At 45.5% G+C, this 18,605-nt stretch overlaps 2 protein-coding genes across 2 annotated transcripts in view; both read left to right on the forward strand.

Annotated features, from left to right (window-relative positions):
- Positions 1-8,487, forward strand: part of PPP1R16B (protein phosphatase 1 regulatory subunit 16B) — a 64,939-nt gene extending 56,452 nt beyond the window's left edge. Inside the window, exons 7-11 of the mRNA XM_049816986.1 lie at positions 333-458; positions 815-890; positions 1,932-2,061; positions 2,814-2,982; positions 3,518-8,487. Coding sequence (XP_049672943.1) covers positions 333-458; positions 815-890; positions 1,932-2,061; positions 2,814-2,982; positions 3,518-4,039 — 1,023 coding nt within the window. The 3' untranslated portion in view covers positions 4,040-8,487. The remainder of the gene's footprint in view (positions 1-332; positions 459-814; positions 891-1,931; positions 2,062-2,813; positions 2,983-3,517) is intronic.
- A 2,110-nt stretch (positions 8,488-10,597) lies between these two features.
- LOC126045425 (protein FAM83D-like) lies at positions 10,598-18,509 on the forward strand. The gene is made up of 4 exons (XM_049816566.1): positions 10,598-11,050; positions 14,001-14,168; positions 15,069-15,193; positions 15,559-18,509. The coding sequence occupies exons 1-4, from the start codon at positions 10,598-10,600 to the stop codon at positions 16,511-16,513; spliced, it is 1,701 nt and encodes a 566-aa protein (XP_049672523.1). The 3' UTR covers positions 16,514-18,509.
- Positions 18,510-18,605: the final 96 nt, after the last annotated feature.

Genomic DNA, 18,605 nt, shown 5'->3' on the forward strand with positions numbered 1-18,605 from the left:
TGCATTTTAATGGTGCTGTTTCTCTAAAGAGTTGGAAGCATTTAAGAGCCCTTGATTTAAAATGTAAAAACATTATTCTTCTAACCCATTTATGTAAGTTATTTTAAGAACTGTTAAGCGGTTTCCTCTCCAAACAGAATTACATGCAGGTAATAGTGAGTTTCAGTAACAGGAACAACCTGCTTTTGACCTGATGGCATCTGCCAAATGTGAAATGTGCTGTCTGTCCAGACCTAGACTCGGATGTTATCCAAGAAATTCCACTGAAACTTGGTGTATAAAACCATTCATGGTCCTTGCAGGTGGTTCATGCTCTATTCCTTATCTCCTAGCTACATATAGCTGCAGCCAATGGTTATCTGCATGCAGCTGAAGTCCTTCTTGACCAGGGGGCAAGCCTGGATGTTAAGGACTGGGATGGCTGGGAACCTCTTCATGCTGCTGCTTTCTGGGGACAGGTAATGATTTTGTTGCAAATGTCATGGAGGAGGGTGACATTTCTTTCTGCCTGGACAAATTGTGGAGCACTCTGCAAATAGAAGAAATCTATACTAGGGCTGGACTCTCTGGACAGCATCAGATGAGGTCCTTGGGGCTCCAAAAAGAACCTGTTGCTGAGAAAGTTTGGGGAGAGTACGTCTGTGCAGGTGAATGGTAGGAAAAATGTTTAACATCACACATGTACGAGAATAATTTGAGGCGAGTTGAGCATGCATGCCATTTCTTCTTATCTTATTCCAACTTTTCAGCTTTGAGGAGGAAAGCGATTGCCTAAAATACCTCTGTCAACTTGGCTTTCTTTCCCTTTCTTTAGATGCAGATGGCCGAGTTGCTTGTGTCCCACGGGGCTAGTTTGAGTGCTAGGACATCTTTGGATGAGATGCCAATAGGTGAGTTTACTAAGCTTAAAAAAAAGAAATCACTAAGAAAAGCTTTTCCCCCGAAGTGTGCTGGAGTGTTCACATGGTGCTTTCAGAAGCATTAACATAATTTTTCAGATGTTTTTAGAATCAAAGTTGCAGTTACTTTAACTGGGACTGAAGTCTTAAAGCACCTACTTTGTTATTTCTGAAAATGCTTATTCCTGCTCATAAAAACAAGAGAGAAGGAGTTTCTCAAGCACCAAGTCTTTCTGCCTGTGTGTTTACACTCATGTTATCCCTCTGTACCTGTGCTTGGGAGTCTCTCTGCTCTGACATTGTAGTCTTGGACCTGAGCAGCTGTTGAGTGCAGCCCTAAGACGTGGGTGTCTAACTTTGCTTTGATGCAATGAAGTGTGGTAAGCTACAAGGGGTTGGAGGGGAATGAGAAGGCATACACAAGTCTTGGAACAGATTGGAAGTAAAACTGCTAACATCTGAACATGTGTATTATAACCTTGTGCCATATTTTCTTTTGGCAAAAGGTGTTCTGAGCCTTAATTGAAAAACATGTGCATTCTTATTTTGAAGGTTGAAAGTTCTTGTCTTCTGCCCTGGTCTGGTTTTGTCTGCTCTTTTTTTTCATTTTGGAGGCTTAAGTAAAAATGCTGTATTCAGGGGAGCTGCAGTCTGGTAATTACAGAAATTTCTTTTCCTCCCATCTTGAACTGTTGATACAATGGTCAATATATCTCTCACCCTTTCATGGGTGAAGGCACAGCATGCTGCAGAGATGGGACAAAACCTAGCTGAATAGCTGGATCAATGCAAAGCTGAGCCCCCATCACAGTCAGCAGCTCTTGTTTTCTGCTCCTGTTTAGGTGTCCAAACCATTCTGTCTCCTCTAATTTGTTTAGAGATTAATGTGCCTAGCATCTTTTGTTTAAATTTCCTTTCTCTTCCTCCTAGCTTTTGTGGTTGTATATACTAGGAAGGCATAGTTAGTAACATGGTGTTAATGGTACCACATTTGAACTGTCTGATTAATGGCTTGGTTTGTGTGTGCCATAGATCTGTGTGAAGAGGAGGAATTCAAAGTATTGCTTCTGGAGTTGAAACACAAACACGATGTGATCATGAAGTCTCAGATGAGGCATAAATCCTCCCTAAGTCGAAGGACCTCCAGCACTGGCAGCCGGGGGTAAGCGTGTTGTTCCCTGCAGGTCACCCGGTGCCTAGGCTTGGCCACCCAGATGTGGTTGCAGAGCACTCTGCAGTCGGCATAGGAGAGCAACCCGTCTGTCCTTTCCAAACAAACTCTGAAAGGCAGAAGCTGACTTTTGGTTGCTGAAAGCAGAGCTCCTTTGAAGAGTGGTTCTTTTGCTAGAAAGAGGTGTTGTTTCTTGGGGGGAAAGTGGCTTTGCGCTGTTGTGGTTTAAGAACTTCTCCGAGCAGAGGACAAAGTGGTAAGAATTTGCCCTGTTAGACCACTGATACTGGTGTCAGAAAATCAGTGCTTCAAGTGGATTAACCTGAGCTTCTCAATAATATGTCTCTTGGCCAAGATACTGTGCTCAGACACAGTTTGCATAGGTCTTTATGAGATGTTTACTAGACACCAAAGCAGTCCTGCAGACCACAAAACTTCCTAAACAGCCTGTGGGCTGTTTCCCTCTATATTTACTCCACTGGTTGCAGAGTAGTTCCATTAGGTGCGCTGTATGAGATCTAACACAGATTTGCAGTACTACTTTTAGAGTCCTTAAAATTACTCCCACCTTTAATAGCCACACTAGTGCCTTTGCTTTGCGTGGGTGCCAGGAAGCAAAATTCGCGTTCCATTCCAGCGGGGAGAGGCTGTGAAGCACGAGGAGGAGGTGTAAAGAGCTACAGGGTACGAGGAAATGCCGTGTCCTGCTCACAGCTTCGATGCCCCTTCTCCCTGTCTAACAGGAAGGTGGTGAGGAGGGCCAGCCTTTCGGACCGAACAAACCTTTACAGGAAGGAGTGCGAGAAAGAGGCCATTGTCTGGCAGCAACTGGGGGCAGCAGAAGAAGGAAGAAACTCGGGTCTCATTGGAGAAATTGGGGAGACTCGGTCTGACCAGGAGAATACAGACCCTGTAAGGAATCTCTTCTCTATTATGGGAGTCACCGAGGAGGGCTGGTAGCGCAGGTTCAATAGCAATGGGTGCCCTGGGATGGAAGGCGGCTGAAAAATTTGTAAACCTCCTCCATCAGATGTAAGCAAAAGACCCAATTCTCATTTGGCAGAAACTGGGATATCCCACTCAAGGGGAAGGACTGTTTTGGATTTACAGCTGCATAAATAGTTTTGAGATAATGCCCTAGTGAACCAGGAAGTTCAGAAAAAAATAGCATGTACATTTCTCTTTACTGCTAGCAAACTGGTACTCACAAAAGAATTGTAATCTTGCTTTGCAGTTATTTGTTTCCCATGTCCCTCGCTGGCAACCAGCTCCTGGTTGGGGCTCACAGCATTATAGGGTCCTGTTAGTGGGTGAATTCAATGTTTGTGCTGTAGTACCTCTCTAGCGGAAAGGCGAAGTGTGAGCAGGCTTAGGAAGTTGTCACAGGGATGAACCGTGTTATGAGGGATGGGGGAAGATGCTCTTCTTTCATGTCTTCTTGTTACAGAATTCGGTGCTGGAGAACTCTTCCCTCCTTCCGGAGTTAGCAAACAAAAGCACCCAGTGTGACTCTGAAATCCCCCTCCAGAATGGACTCATGGCATCTGCCAGCACTTACCAGTACACCTTTTCCAACGGGGACATCTGGAGTATGCACGCTGACCCTGACAGTAACCCAGGCCACATGCTGCCCTATGGCAACCCTGGGCTCCCTGACACACAGCAGTTCTGGGGTACCTACAAGGAGCACAACCATCAAACGCTCTCCGAACTTAAGCGGCAGCGGGCTGCAGCCAAACTCCTCAATCACCCTTTCCTCAGCACCCACTTCGGCAGTGGGGTGGGAGGAGTTGCTGAGAATGGGGGTGAGGCCAAGTCGCATCTAATCGGATCCAGGACTTCTCCCTACAGCTCCAATGGGACCTCAGTGTATTACACAGTGTCCAGTGGTGATCCACCCCTCTTGAAATTCAAAGCTCCCATGGAGGAAATGGAAGAGAAGGTGCATGGGTGCTGCAGAATTTCCTAGTCTCATCTGTTTCTCACCCCAGAGGAAAAAAAGTCGTAGGTGGGCTGGTTGGATCTATTGCAGCGGCCAGGTTGTTTGCATTCCAAAGGGAGAGTTTGGTTATGGACATCCTGACTGTGGTGGCCTCGTTCATCTTGAATTGTACTTTACCCTGCCAATTGCTTCCATTGCAGTTGAATGAGTAATACAGGTGGAGCAAGGCTTTTAGGAGAGGAAGGGGTGTGCATCAATATGGTGTAAAAAGAGTCACCCTAGTCTTGCTCCCTGGGGAAGAAGGAATGGTGCACTGCCTCCCTGTACTTGGGAAGTCATGAGATGCCTTGGAACAAAGAAAGGATCTGAATTAAAATCTTTGCATCTGAGCCTCTTGCTGTAAGTCACCAAGCTTCTGGAAGGTGACAGTTCAGACCTGAATTTTCACTCTTGAGTGATGCATATATCCTGGAGGGGAGATCAACCCCCACACAGGGTTTGCAAGAGTGGACAGAGCTGTTTTCCATACAGCCGGATCCAGCATTTACAGGGCCTGAGCAACAAGCAAGCATAGATGCTGCACTTGCTTTAGGAAGTTTGCAAGGTGTTATCTCCTTGCAGTGACAGCTCACCATCAAAAACTGTCCACTGGTTGGGTCCTATTCTGCTCATGTAAACTCATCACTGCAGACTGCCATTAGGTTTGAAGCAGAACTTTTCCTGGAACAGGCTTCACTCAATAGGCTTTAAAACTGATGTAATAAGGGGCCCTGGCAATAGGATTTTACTGCAATAAAATACTGACAAAGGTCTATATTGGGATAAGTAATTTAAAAAACTTATTTGTACTATTTAAACTCTTAATTTGTTAAAACTGAAAAGACTTTTGCTGATCTCACTTTCCTATTGATTCTGTTTGTTTACTCTGTAGGCTCAACACAGATACTATGGGCAGTATGCTTTGCATTCTGATTTTTTCTGGATTTCCAGAACCACAGGGCTCGGGAGGGCTGAGGAGGAAAGGCTCGCTAACACTAATCTAGAAATGCCATGAAAGTGTTTCTAATCTCCCTAGATGTTACGACACTTGTGTTAACCTGAAGTTTTTGGCTGATAAATAACTGTTAAATCATTGCTTTTGTAGTTGAACATTGCAGCAGGGCAGGAGATTTTCTTTGTCTGTTTTCCAGCTCCCATGCTGAAAACATCAGCAGTGGTTAGTAGCTGTCAGAAGAAGACTTAAATGCCTCTATGTATAAGGGAGTCACCTAGTGCCATGCAGTATTTAGCAAAGCCTCTCTGCTGTAGAGTGGCTGGCACACCAACACCAGTGTTTTAGTGTAGTTCATGTTAGCTCTGACAGACTACCTGAGAAACACTAGCATGGTATAACCTGGGGGTTTGGCACTGGCTTTTTAGCAAGTTAAGGCTCTGCATACCTGGGGAAGGTGAAAGGTGCATGCCCCATGGGGGAGAGCTCTGAGGAACTAGCCACAGTTGAGTTAACAAGTTTTATCTACAGAAGTCACTGTAAATCTTCAACCCTTTTTCTGCACAGAGGGGCTATTGCAAACATAACTATTTGCCTGCATGAATATGTGTCTTCTTGGGCAGTTTAAATTCCAAACTCTGAAAACATAAACCTGTTTGGGTCTCCGTAAGTCATCAATGGATTAAATCCAGCTCACGTCGTTGTGCTTCAGCCAAGCAACAGTAAATGCAGCTTCCATCCCTCTTCCTTTTAGCTGGCGGCTGTTAGACATCAATGTTACACTTCACACGTACGCTCCCCCTGTGGGAATCCTGACAGCCTTTCCTTTTTTCTAGGCTATAAAAAGTTGACTGAGGCTGAAACTCACTGTTAAGTGCTACCCTCTGCTCCCCATCAAATCTAGCTCATCGCTGGGGCTGGAGGTATTATGATAGAGGGCTCTGGGCTCCTCGTTCTCGGCTCCTCGAGGCAGCAGAGGTGGCTGTGTGTCACCACCACAACCACGCTGTGCAGGAAACTCTTTTGGACCTGTGAGGTTATTACCAGGCTGGCAATTTACTCTTTTGAACTCTGAAGATACAATTCTCTTCCCTCACCAGTTTTAGGAACAAATTAGAAAATGGTAGCAGTTGATCTGATATTTTTTTAAAACCTCAGTTCAGTTAAAGGTAGGGGATTTCTTTGTATGTTTTGAAACATTTCAGAGAAGTTGAGCTTCCTCCATTATTGAAATGCATATGCTAAATATAAGACTGGAAAATAGTTCTCATGCTTGACTTAAGCTCAAGGAATTTTAGAAGTCATTCTGTAGTAGAAAGAATATGATTTGGTAACCGGACAGACTTCACGGCATCTGTGTGTGGTTAACAGTGGGTCTTCTGATTACCTCGAGAAAATTCTTCTGGGATAACACCAAGTGTAGCCTGGGTATTACTGAGCGGGGGGAGATGCTCTTTCAGATGCCTCTCCTCTCCCATGGTGGTGAGGGTTGTCTCTCCACATCCATCCTAACAAAAGTTCTGGACTCAGTGTAACAAATTTTGGTGCCGCTCTCCACTAGGTTGTAAGTGGTGCAAAATTCGGGCCCAGCTGATGCCTTCCCTCCCATGGAAGGAGTTGGGCCCTTTTCCTTCACAGAGCAATTTTGTGTTATCAAGTGTATTGAGTCCTACCTAACACCAAGCAAATGAAAAGGAGACCGCTGAATGCAATAGTGTTAAGTAGTTGAGGGGTGCTTTCACTGAGAGTTGTTAATACATTAAAACTGTAGGAAGCCAGTCCATTTTGGACAAACAGCTTTTAGTCCATTGGTATTTCACTCTGTTTATATGTGAAACTCCAGGAACACATCACTCTAGCTGTGATGTTGAGCAAACCAAGAATTGATTTGCTATCAGGCAAAAAATATTACAGATTCTAGATTACAAAACATCCCCCTAATTGGACTTTGTATTGTAATTGTAAAATTGGCTGTAATACAGCTCTTCTGGCTTTATCACTGTAAGCTAACATGCTCACTGTGGCATCTGATCAAATGTAATCAATTCTTATTCAGACAAGAGAGTCAGTAATCAATAAATCTTCCAGGCCATGTTTCACAGCCATGCCAAGTATTTATCTACCACTGGCTTTGGGATGAAGTAGCATCAGAGTGGGACTTGCGAAGGCTATTGAAGAGTGACCTAGAATTGATTCATGCTCATGCGTTGGTGACATTTGGGATATAATGGTCAGTGCCTGTGGCGCACTGGTGAATATACTCAGGGAAGGAGCTGGCAGTTCATGCTGCATGCAGAGCTGTTGGTTTTAGGTCTGGGATGACCAATTCTGTAAAGTGGATATTTAACCTGCTTCTGGTAAACTGTTTTGTAGAGACAAACAGGCTTTTGGGGGAATAACAAACACATAGATACTGTTACATGTGCATTGTAGAAGCCTACCTCTAGGAATAGGGCTTTTTATTATAAAATTTAGCAGTGTTACAACAATAGTGGCTTTCTATATCTATGTGTTTTAAAGGCCATCCCAGTGGAAAGCTCTGAGGTACATAGCAGAAGGCACTTGGCTATTTCATTGGATCTTAAAATTGCGAAAAAGCTGTAGAAACTAGAAATCATGTTGTGACTGGCATATCTAGCACTTGGCTTACTAGAGGAAGATTTGGGGGTTTTTATGGTATACTCTTTTGGTTTTAGGCTCAGTAAACATCTAAGTACAGATTCAAGGTCAGATTAGAGTCCCACTTCTGTTAGCAGTAAGCCAAAGGTGGTAGTTATTCATACAGACTACGCGAAAATTTGAGAACGTGGATGTATTGATGGGTCTATTGTAGGCAGAACTGCACATGAGAATAACCATTCTGCTTGCAAAATCTTCCTGTATGCTGAAGTTGTACTGTTTCTAGCAAACTAAGTGGTTGATGAGAGCAGCTTTACTTTCCATGTAGACTTTTTTTTAGATGGAAAAACTGTCTCTCAGAATAGTGTCTCTGCTTTACTGAGCTCAACCAAGAAAGTCCCAGCACTGAAATGTTAGATAAGGGCTTAAGTACCATTGCTGGGATCTGTTTGATGTCAGACCTGGATCTGTGTTTCACATACCAAGTGGTGTGATTTTAGCCCACTTAATCTCACTTCTGTGGTTCTCCAGAATCTTAAAACCCTCCCAACTTGGGAAGAACTGACTCTAGCTGATGTGATTCTGTACCAGCTTGCAGGTGTGATTCAGGAACCATGAGGATGAGGAACTCCTGGCAGGGAAGAAGAGCATGGCAAGGCAATAGCAATAATGAATCAGTGCACTACTCAGTGGAAGCAGGGAATTCTCTAGTTTATTGAGCAGGGTCTTATTTTGTAGGGTTGAAAGCACTTACAAGCTACCAAATGGCATTACAACTTCTGTTTAGTGTCCTTTTGCTTTAATCTTGGAGCTCTGTTTACCCAAATCTTCTCTGCTGAAACTGAATCAGCAATACCATGAAACTGGAGCATCTTAACCGAGAAAGCAATAGCACTGGTCTCCAGTGAGCCATAGATGAACTGTTGTCCATCTGCTGGAAGGTGTTCTCCCTAAGTCTGGATATTTCTGTGCCTTATCGTACTTGCTAAAGGTAACTTGGTAACTAGTCTCTGGAAGGTTTGTGGTGACTATTTAGTGCTGTTCTTTACCTTGGAGACTATTTTGCAAGGGGATAACAGTTCAGAGCATACCAGATTTTGAAGTTTTTATTTGCTTTTTCAGTTTCTCTCACTATCACCAGTTCTTTCTTCCTAAATACACAGAAAGGAAATGCACAGGGTCTTCATTCTAATTTAACAAATCATGTTGACCTCCTTTGTTATAGCAGTTCTTTACAGGCAGAATCCAGAACACGCTTGGAGCAGCAAAGTCTAGCCTCTTACTACAGAACACAGCTAATATTTACATTTTTTTGTTTTGTTTTGCCTGTGGCTGTACAACAGAATTTCTTGTCCCTGGTTGTTCTTCAGCTTTATTCTGCTGGTTTTGTGTTGGCCAAACTGGTAATGGACTTCTCGGTTCTGCCCCACAATTTGCGTACTGCTGGGTTCTTCAGGCAACATCTGCCATGGCACAATTACGACCTTGAATATTTTGCTATATTTCAACTGCAGAAGCTGTAGTAGAGGAGACTCTGCTCAAGAGACCCGTTCCCAAACCTACACCTACAATGCAATTACCTCCACCCGCAGCTGGAGGGGAGATACGGGTTTTTAAACAGTGCAGATGCAGCCTTAGTATTGCCACCTCTACGTCTTCAGCCTATAGATTGCAGTGTGAGAATGGACTCCAGGAGTGTCGGTAACCCTGGTACAGCTCGGTGTGACTGCTGCATGTACAGGATATTAACAAATGATGGCAAGCCTTCTGCAATAACTTGTAATTCCATCGATCAGTAGTAAATGATGTACAAATAAAACTTGATGAAATGTATTTTATGTGAAAAAATAATCTAAGAACTGTATATTGTATTAGCAGCTTTGTGTATAAAATGGCATTTTGGCAATCAGAGTCTAATATATTTAAAACTTTTTTTAAAAAAAGGATATTTGATATTGTACGGAATTGACTTTATTGCTACTGTAAGTATGAAAAGATGGTTTCTTAACATGTTGAAGCAATGCATAAAATCTTAAATTGTATGTAAAACTCATGCCAAAAGGGTATGTCTGACAGTATTAGCACCTGACTCAGTGTCTTTAATAGAGAGATTGAATTTTTTAATTTAAAAATTACATTAAATTTCTTTTAATAATACAAAAATGCCACTGAGTTTTATTTAATTGGTTTACATTTTGGGGCTCTGCCTGGATGCCTCTGCCTCTCTCTCAGCTGTACGAACAGCCAGGGATTGTCTAGCAGAGTGAATCTAGGCAGCGGGTAGGTGTAACTTTTGGGGTTTTTTTCAGCAGGTAGCAGCAATTCGCGATGGGGACAAGCAGGAAGGCCAGAACTGTAACTGCCTTTCCTGGATTTCGTCCTGTCCGAGGCACTAGGCCCGGCCTTTGTTAAGGCGCTTCGTTAAGAGGGTCCTTGTCGGGCGGGGGAGGTTGATCCGGGCGAAGCCGAAAGCACCCGCAGCCTCCCAGCCCCGCCTGACGGGACAGCGGGACCATGGCGGATGAGAGGAACAGGGCCGTGCTGCAGCGAGGGCCAAGGTCTCCGGCGCGGCCGGCCGTGGGGCAGGTCCGTGCCAGGCCTTGAAGCCGCCAGGAGGGGGTTCGTGCGTGAAGGCCGGGCTGCGTGGAACGGCCGCCTCAGCCAAGGGGACCTCCGCGGCCTGCGGAGGGGGGGGGGGGGTGCGGGGGCCCGCGGCCTCCGGGGCCGGGCACTAACGCGGCCGGGCGGCCCCCTGGCGCCAAGGCTGCGGAGAACGGCTGGGCCAGCCCCGCTCCTTCCCCTCGGCCCGCCCCGGCTGAAGCGGGGCCGGGCGGAGCGGCGGGGCCGGGCCGCCTTCGCCGCAGCCAACCGGGGCGCGGGGCGGAGCGCGGCTCCCCCACTGGCGGCGGCGGCGCGGCCCTGTTTGGATTCAAAGCCGCTATAAAGGCGCCGCGGAGCGCCGGCCGGGCCGCGCCATGGCCAACCCGTCGCAGTGCCTGGAGGAGGGCGCCGGGCGCTGGCCGCCGCGGCCGCCCGGGCCGTACAGCGAGGCGCAGCGGCTGGCGCTGGAGGAGCTGGTGGCGGGCGGCCCCGAGGCGCTGCGGGCCTTCCTGCGGCGGGAGCAGCTGCCGCCCTTCCTCTCGGAGCCCGAGGTGCAGGCCATCGCGCGGGGCGCCCTGCCGCCCGCCGCGGCCCCGGAGCCGGCGGGCGAGCCCTCGCCCGGCGCCTCCCTCGACGCCTCCTCGCTCACCTACTTCCCCGAGCGCTCGGACCTGGAGCCGCCGGCGCTGGAGCTGGGCTGGCCGGGCTTCGCCAGCGGCGCCTTCCGCGGGCTCACGCGGGTGGAGGCTCACTTCCAGCCCGGCTGCGGGGAGAGCATCTACGGCTGCAAGGAGGCGGTGCGGCGGCAGATCCGCTCCGCCCGCCAGGTGAGTGCGCGACGACGACGACGCCGCCGCCGCCGGCGGGCAGCGCCCGGGGCCGGGGGTGCGGTGCCGGGGGTGCGGGCTCTGCCGGCAGCGCCCCCCGAAAGCGCCCTGCCCCGGGGCCCTTCTCCAGCGGGTCTGCGAACAGGGACAAAAATCAGCAACGGTGTCGGTGAGCATCTCCTTCGTGTGACGCTAAGCAAGGGCGAGCGGCTTTAAAAGCCCCGTCGAGCAAAGAAAGCCTCCTTAGGAGGGCAAGCTCGTAAACGCACAACGAGCGGTACTCATCCTGACAGCGGGCATCTGTGCGCTACACCCGTGAAACCTCACTTTCCCGGTTACGTTGCTCCAGCGGTGGGGGGCCAAGAGCTCCCCGTCCCCCAGTACTGCGTGCGGAACTGCTGCTGCTGCTCATGGCCAAACCACCCGCTGGTTTCGAGCTGATCTCGCTCTTGCTCAAAGCAGAAGGCTTCCTATTCCAGGTTCCTTACTGATGTGCTCCGCAAGCCAGATTCCCTTGCAGAAACCTCCTACTGTCCCTGAAAGGATAAAAGGCCTCTTTATTGTAAAAGACGGTTGTCTACAGAGATAGCCCTATGATTACATCTCCCTTCTTTGTCTTGTTAATTGCCCTGAAGTAATGTGCAGACCTGCTCTTAGCAGGACTTCCCACCTACAGGAGTGGATGGTTTTGATCTGATGCAGAGTATGGCTTAAAAATCATGCAGTGTGGTAACTTCTAACTGTTCTCTGTAACTCATTATGTTACCTGAGTTTATAGCATCCAACTGTAATCCCCACGATGGAACCACCCTTCTCGTTAGCAGCCATTCAATTGGCTTAGCTGAAATTTAAATGTATAGCTTCCTCTTCAGGTGGCCAGGTGAAGCAACCCCTGGTTCTGTGTGTAAGGTGCTGGCTGAATCAGCAGCTGAGCTTAGTCCCTGCCCTCTTCTGAGTGCAGGAGCTTAGGGTGAGTTTGAGGATGACATGACTGATGGGCTTCTGGCCAGAAACTGTGACAGAGGAAGCTCTGTTCTCAAAGCATCCTTATCGGGTAGATGAGACCAGCTTGGTGACTCGAGTAAACTCCATGAAAACACCTGTTTCTCCAAAAAGCTCTACTTGTTTGTCACGTTCTTGCTTGTAGCATCCTGCCAAACACCTTCCCTCCTACCGAGCCAAGAGCCAGGCAAGCTGTTCCTGCTGCTGCCATGTACATGCCTGATCCAGGGATCACTTTTGTGGACATGCAATGCAGAGAAATTTTGACCCCCTATAACTTACTGACTATCAGATGCTGTGCAATATTGCTCAATCACGTCCGAGTCCTTTGGGTTAATGTGAGGAATGGGAAAACTTCAGATGTTGTATAGTTTCTTCTCAGTTCACTCAAATGTAGTTAGCTTAAGTGACTAAAGGGGACGCTTGCTATTTTGCCTCTGCTATCCTGAACGGATGAGTGTAGAGAAAAGGGTTTTCTCTCTCTCCTCTAAACAAACATAACTGTACTTTTGCTTATTTTCAGTTTAAGTGTATTCCTTTTTCAGCTGCTAACTCGGGGATTAGAACTCAAATGTGCTGTTAATTGAGTAGTCATTTGGAGGCACCAGTGTTTCCAAGGGATTTAGTGTGAATTGTTTTGTTTTCAGGGGTTATTTTCTTACTCATCTGGTCTTGTCAAAAGCATCTTTTCTTTATCTTCCTTTGGCACTTAGACAAGTGATTGGGTAAAGAAAAGCACAGGAGGCATGTAAGAAGCTCAAGCATAAGCTAACTTTATGTAGAGATACCAACATGCCTGTGTGTGTTATACCCAAGTACTCATCTATGTGGAGCCAATCCCCTGGGGAGCAGGGCACCCGTGGGAATACAAAGCTTAGCCTGTTCTTGTGGGAAATGTTTCCTCTGAGTATGGGCAATGCCACACACGGTGCAGCTGTGTTACATGCATACAGGCCTTGGGTGTGTTGCAGCAGTGTGTGGAAGCCTTGCCTACCTGATAAGGGCAGGTGCCAGGTACCCACAGTGGCTGTATAACTGTTGTCCTTGATGCTGGTCTAATAGAAAGAGAATAGAAAAGTAAGTCAGTAAGCCAAATCCTTTATGCCTTTGTGTCCCCCACACAGATGTGTATTCCTGGTTTTGAAAGGTGAGAATTCTAGCACTGAAGTGGTGCACGATGCAGCTCTGAATTAGCTGGAGAGATTGTTCATAAATGTAGGACTGTTGTCTTGTCTTTGGCCCATTGAGAGAAAATCTTCCTGTTTTAGGACTTGCCTTCTGTAAGGAACTGTTGATTTGAGTGAGTGGAAGGATTTCTTGTGAAGGTGTGGGATGGAAACTCGGAATAACTGAGAACTCTAGTAAGAGTCTGGAAGTAGTGTATTCAGTTTGTATGTTGTCACAGAACTAGTTTATCTCTCGGTAACTTATTGCATATTGTCTCACAAGGGACAGCATTGCCTTCCTACCACACAACCAGAAATCAGTTGGGGTTTGTGAGATCTTCAGCTGTGACAGTGAGGAGGCCATTTGAGCTAATTCTCCTGCAGGCAGTAGCTATCTGTAGCAGGTACACCATGCTGGGAGGACAGGAGTGGAGACGGCTTAGCTGGATTCCCGATTCTGCTGTGATAGCTTCCCCAATGTTACCAAAAGGCCACATTACAGGAGGTTATGAAGGAAAGCAGGCTGTGAAAGTGTACAAAAGCAGCAGCAGATGTGATCAAAAACCTCTTCAGGCTTAGGCTTTGCACTCCAGGGCAATGAATTTATAGAAACATTGTAGGAATACAGAAATCTTTTATAACTTGCTAGGGCCTGCGCAGCAGGACAAAAAAACGTGCATCTGGCCTTGGTGACAGCAGCAGGAGAAAATGGCTGGGGAAGGCAGTGATCTGGCCTTGTGTAAAATAAAGCCCTTGAACAAGTGTTGTCACTTCTCTTGCAGGTGATTGCCCTTGTGATGGATTCCTTCACAGATATTGATATCTTCGGTGACCTTCAGGATGCCTATAACAACCGCAAAGTCCCTGTCTATATTCTTCTTGACCAGGACTTTCTACCCCATTTCTTGGAAATGTGCAAGAATTTGGGAGTTTGTCCTGAGCAGGAAAGTGTAAGTACTAAACGTGGGTGAGGTTTGTTTTTGTTTTTGTTTTTTTGTGGTACAGTTTATGGTTATGGATATCAAAGATACCCTTCTATAAAATATCAGACTCCCTTGAAAGACTAAAGCATCTTGTCTGTTAACTGGTATAAAAGGGGATTTTCTGAAATGTTTCTCAGTTCATGAAGACCAAGGCTCCATATCACATGGTTTCAGTACAGTCTCTAATCCAACATGTGAAACTGCTCACAAACTCGGTGAAAACCATGCAGAAAAGGCACATCTACTACCCTATGCTACTCGTATGTAGGAGCTATGGCCATGCTATGCAACAGCCTGGTGTGCTGGGTGGAGCACGCACTGTGATCCCTGTCCTGAGGAAGCAAGAATTTTCAAGCATTTAATTTTGTAAGATCTAAGTAGCTTTATTTTTTGGCTCAAGGAACTGCTTGCTAAGGAAAACAGAAACATGGGAAGCTCAGGGGTGGTATAGCTCTGGTAACACCTCACTTCTTTCCTAATACATAGTTGCTTTCTTTTAAAAGGGTTTGGATGATGTGACTCAGGCAATTTACTTAATTCCTCTGAATATAAGCTGATATGACTGTGTTATCGCTCAGCTTGGACAGGCTTATGTTCACCCCAGTGAGAGTTTCTCTGGATGGGGAAACACTTCTAGCTTTGTGGGCAGTAATTAATTAGAACTGGCTGTTCTCTCCACAGACTCTCCTAATCTAACAGAAATTTAGCACTGTGTAACTAATAACGCTCACACGCAGACAACGTAAGGAAGTTCATTTCATTCCTGTCTTCCATAGTATCCGTAGCTGCTTTTAGGTAGAGTTGCTAATCAAAATGTTTTGGAAGTTAACTTAAATCTGATGTTACTTTTTCCTTTTTCTGAAACAGCTGATGAGAGTTCGAACTCTCACAGGGAACACGTACTACATGAGGTCAGGTGCCAAAATTGTTGGAAAAGTCCATGAGAAGTTCATGATAATTGATGGCATTAGAGTGACAACAGGCTCCTACAGGCAAGTATTGGGGTCTGCTGGTGCCCGATGAAGCTATAGAAAGGGGAAGTTTCTGCAAGAAGGATGTATTCAACTTTGCTGTTGCCTGGTATTAATGAATGCCAATGGCAAGTGGACTAGCTGAGTCTAAGGGGAACTAACACAAAACTGGAAACAGCTTTGGAAAACTGGTTTACACAATTTGTTGCTAGCAAAGCACTTGGCTACAGCTAAACCGAGCTCTTTCTGGAGAAGAGTGAGTGAATAGTCTGTCGACTTTATACCTTCTTTATGCACAGCACTTCTAAGCTGAGTCTTGCTATCTGTAACTGTATGTGTTGAAATGCTCTGGAGATTAACTGTGAATCTTGGTTTGTTTTCAATAGTTTCACGTGGTCTGATGGGAAGCTGAACAGCAGCAACTTGCTGCTATTGTCAGGTCAAGTGGTTGAACACTTTGACCTCCAGTTCAGGATTCTTTATGCCCAGTCAATGCCCATCAGCCCTAAGAGGCCATCCAGCTGCAGGAACAGTGGGATATTTGATCACCTAGCAAACAGAATAGAGTCTCCTAAAGAAGATATTGTGGAAGGCAACTTGAGAGCAGAATTCGCCAGATTGTCTAGTACTCCAAAGAAACTGTTAAAAGAACTAGAACTGGCTGAAGATACTCCTGGAGGAAAACCTTTTAACTTGGGGCATTCTTGCCACTGTGAAGAAGAGTGGTTCAGTGATCAAGAGGCCATAGTGGAACGGAAAAGTGCATCGACTCAAACTGGCCCGTGGGAAGAGAAGCCTGCAGTGACTGTATGTAATGCTGCCACGCAGACCAATGCTGTAATGGCAGAATCTGGCACTCAGACTTCTGTTGCTGCTAGAATGACAGGCACTCAGACTTCAGTTTTGCTGAAGACTGCAGTGACACAGACAAAGGAAGAGGAGTACACAGAAACACCCCTGCTTCACAGAAAGTTGTCGAAAGAAGGATCATGTCTCTCTGGAAAGGCTGTAACAAGTTCTAGTCTGCGATCACTGTCTTCGTCATCATCCCAGTGCTCTCTTGCAAGCTCTACCGGCTCACTATCTTCTCTCCGGTCTTTTGAATATTCTACCAGTCACAGGGCAGAGTATTTCCAAAAACTACATAAAGAGAGGCAATTCCACTACTCCACTATCAGGTCGAAGCTTAGCCACATGGTTGATATCCTATCCCGGAGGGGACGTGTGCCTGAAAACTACATGACCCAATACACTGGAAGATGCAATCTAAAACAGAGGCGTGACATCAGTGCCAGCCTGCGCAGCCTCCGGGACGTTTCATTCTTTTCGCTGAATAAATAATTACTGCACTGAATGCAGAACACAAAAGCTCCAGTCTCAAATTGCAGTCACTTTGTACCTGCTGATTCTTCCACTTCCTTCCAGCGCTTTTTTTAATACACGTGTACATCACTCTCCACATTGTTCTATACTATGCAATTTAAGCAATAAAAAAAAAGAGAGGTATTTATTTATACTGTAACTACTTACACGTTCCTCTTATACACATTAGTGGTGAAGGTTAATTTTCATTCTGGATGTTTAACCTGAAAAGTAAACTTATTATTGCTTTCTAGGATTGCTAATGCTCTGGCTTTAGTTTATGCAAACTTGGAAAAATCTGAGTCAGAGTGCCTTTGGAGATTTAGCTTATGTCAAGGTATACTCAATTTTTTTTTTTAATATTGGCTTTTATTTCTACTTTATATTTGGCGTGAGGAGAAACAACTTATATAGAGCTGACTAGCTCTTCAGTTTGATCATCCTCTCGCCTTTGTGTAGAGACATATATATATATATATATAAAAAAATATATACATATCCTCAGAAGAGCATCTTCTTAAAACCAAGACCAGGAAGTAGCAGCTTAGCACTCCAAATAACTATACCCATTTTAGGTACAGCCCTGATGTAAACGCGTCTAGTATGTGGAACTAAATGCTAGACATACTGGACTTGTAAGAGTATTTATAGGAAAATATTGCTGCAGTGTTGGGGTTTTTTGTGCTTGTGAGTGGGAGATAAGGTGATACCTGGAGTTTGGTGTCTTGCTGCAGCATACCTGTTGTACTTCTCTTTTGGGATGACTTCAAAGAACTTTTGTCTCTTGTGCAACTTGTTAAACAGAATTCAGACCGTTAGTGTTAGTGCTGTAAAATAAGCTTCTAATTCTGGCTTGAACCATCTTGCTTCTGTTAAAAGACCTGTAAACGGGTTCCTTCTTTGGAGTGAACTTAGAGGCAAAACAATCACTGAGGGCATGCGACAAAGCCCCTGTTGAAAACTAAACTGACAAATGCACTACAAAATGTTATGGGTTATGTTTGCTAATATTATTGTACAAGTGGAAAAAAAATATAATTTTTCTCATTAGACCATCCTATCTGAATTATTCTCTTTGCTGCTCTGTTTATCCTTTACCCACTACTAACTTGGTTTGAGCAGCTGAAGTGCCACTCTAGTTTTTGGAAATACTCTACTTTCAATATTAAGTGGATCTTAGGTTAAGTTGCTTTGCAGAGACATTACCTGAATATTTGTTAGCCATATTCTGTCCATGTGCTTGCTGGATTGCTTATCTGAGAAGTGTGTGGATTCCCTCTCTGAGCTCTGACCTGTGGTGTTGGTCTTTAGACCTGCACCCTGGTACTTCTAGTGACCAACCAGACTCTGAATTCTGCCAAGTCAAATCAGAGTCTAGGTTATGTATTTTCTTCTTATTTACGGGTACGTATGTCCAGCAGATGGCACATTTCAGCTGTTGTCTTGAATATTCCTGTGAATAGCAATAAATGAGTGAATAAACAGAAAAATATCCAAAAGTCAAAAAGGCTGCAACTTAAGTGTAGAGAGCAACGCTATTCTACCAACTTTAGCATTTGTACCTCTGAAATCTATATGGACAAAGAGGCTTAGCTACTTTTATTGCTTGGATTTCAAAGCAGCCCCTCCTCCCCTAAAGCTGTAAGGCAGATGTACAAAGAGGTGCAGGTGAGGAGGGAAAAAAAAAGCTGTCTGCACTTGTTTAAAGAAGATAAGATACTTTCTTGCCTGGTCCCTGGAGCTGGAACACCGGGAGCGAAGCAAGTTGCAGAGAGGGAGCCAAGCTACACCTTCAAAGCCAATCTCGAGTTGTATTTTCAAGAGCTCGTGTTCAGCAGCGCCTGAATGTATGTACAATCAGCGTGTTTGTTCTCTGTGCTTTTTAACTCTGTTGTGCCGTGCAGCTGTTATGGTACTCTTACAGGAACAAGAAACCGTTTACAAATAAAACTCCTTTTGCCGTGCCACGGGGGTTTTCACCTGGTCGTTGCTGAGCTTCGTTTTCTATTTGTTTGGCATTTTGAATCTGGGTGACTAATGCGGCGCTTCCCCTGCTGTTGGTGCTTTCCTG

The sequence above is a fragment of the Accipiter gentilis genome, chromosome 14, assembly GCF_929443795.1.
Source record: "Accipiter gentilis chromosome 14, bAccGen1.1, whole genome shotgun sequence".
NCBI classification, from domain to species: domain Eukaryota; kingdom Metazoa; phylum Chordata; class Aves; order Accipitriformes; family Accipitridae; genus Astur; species Astur gentilis.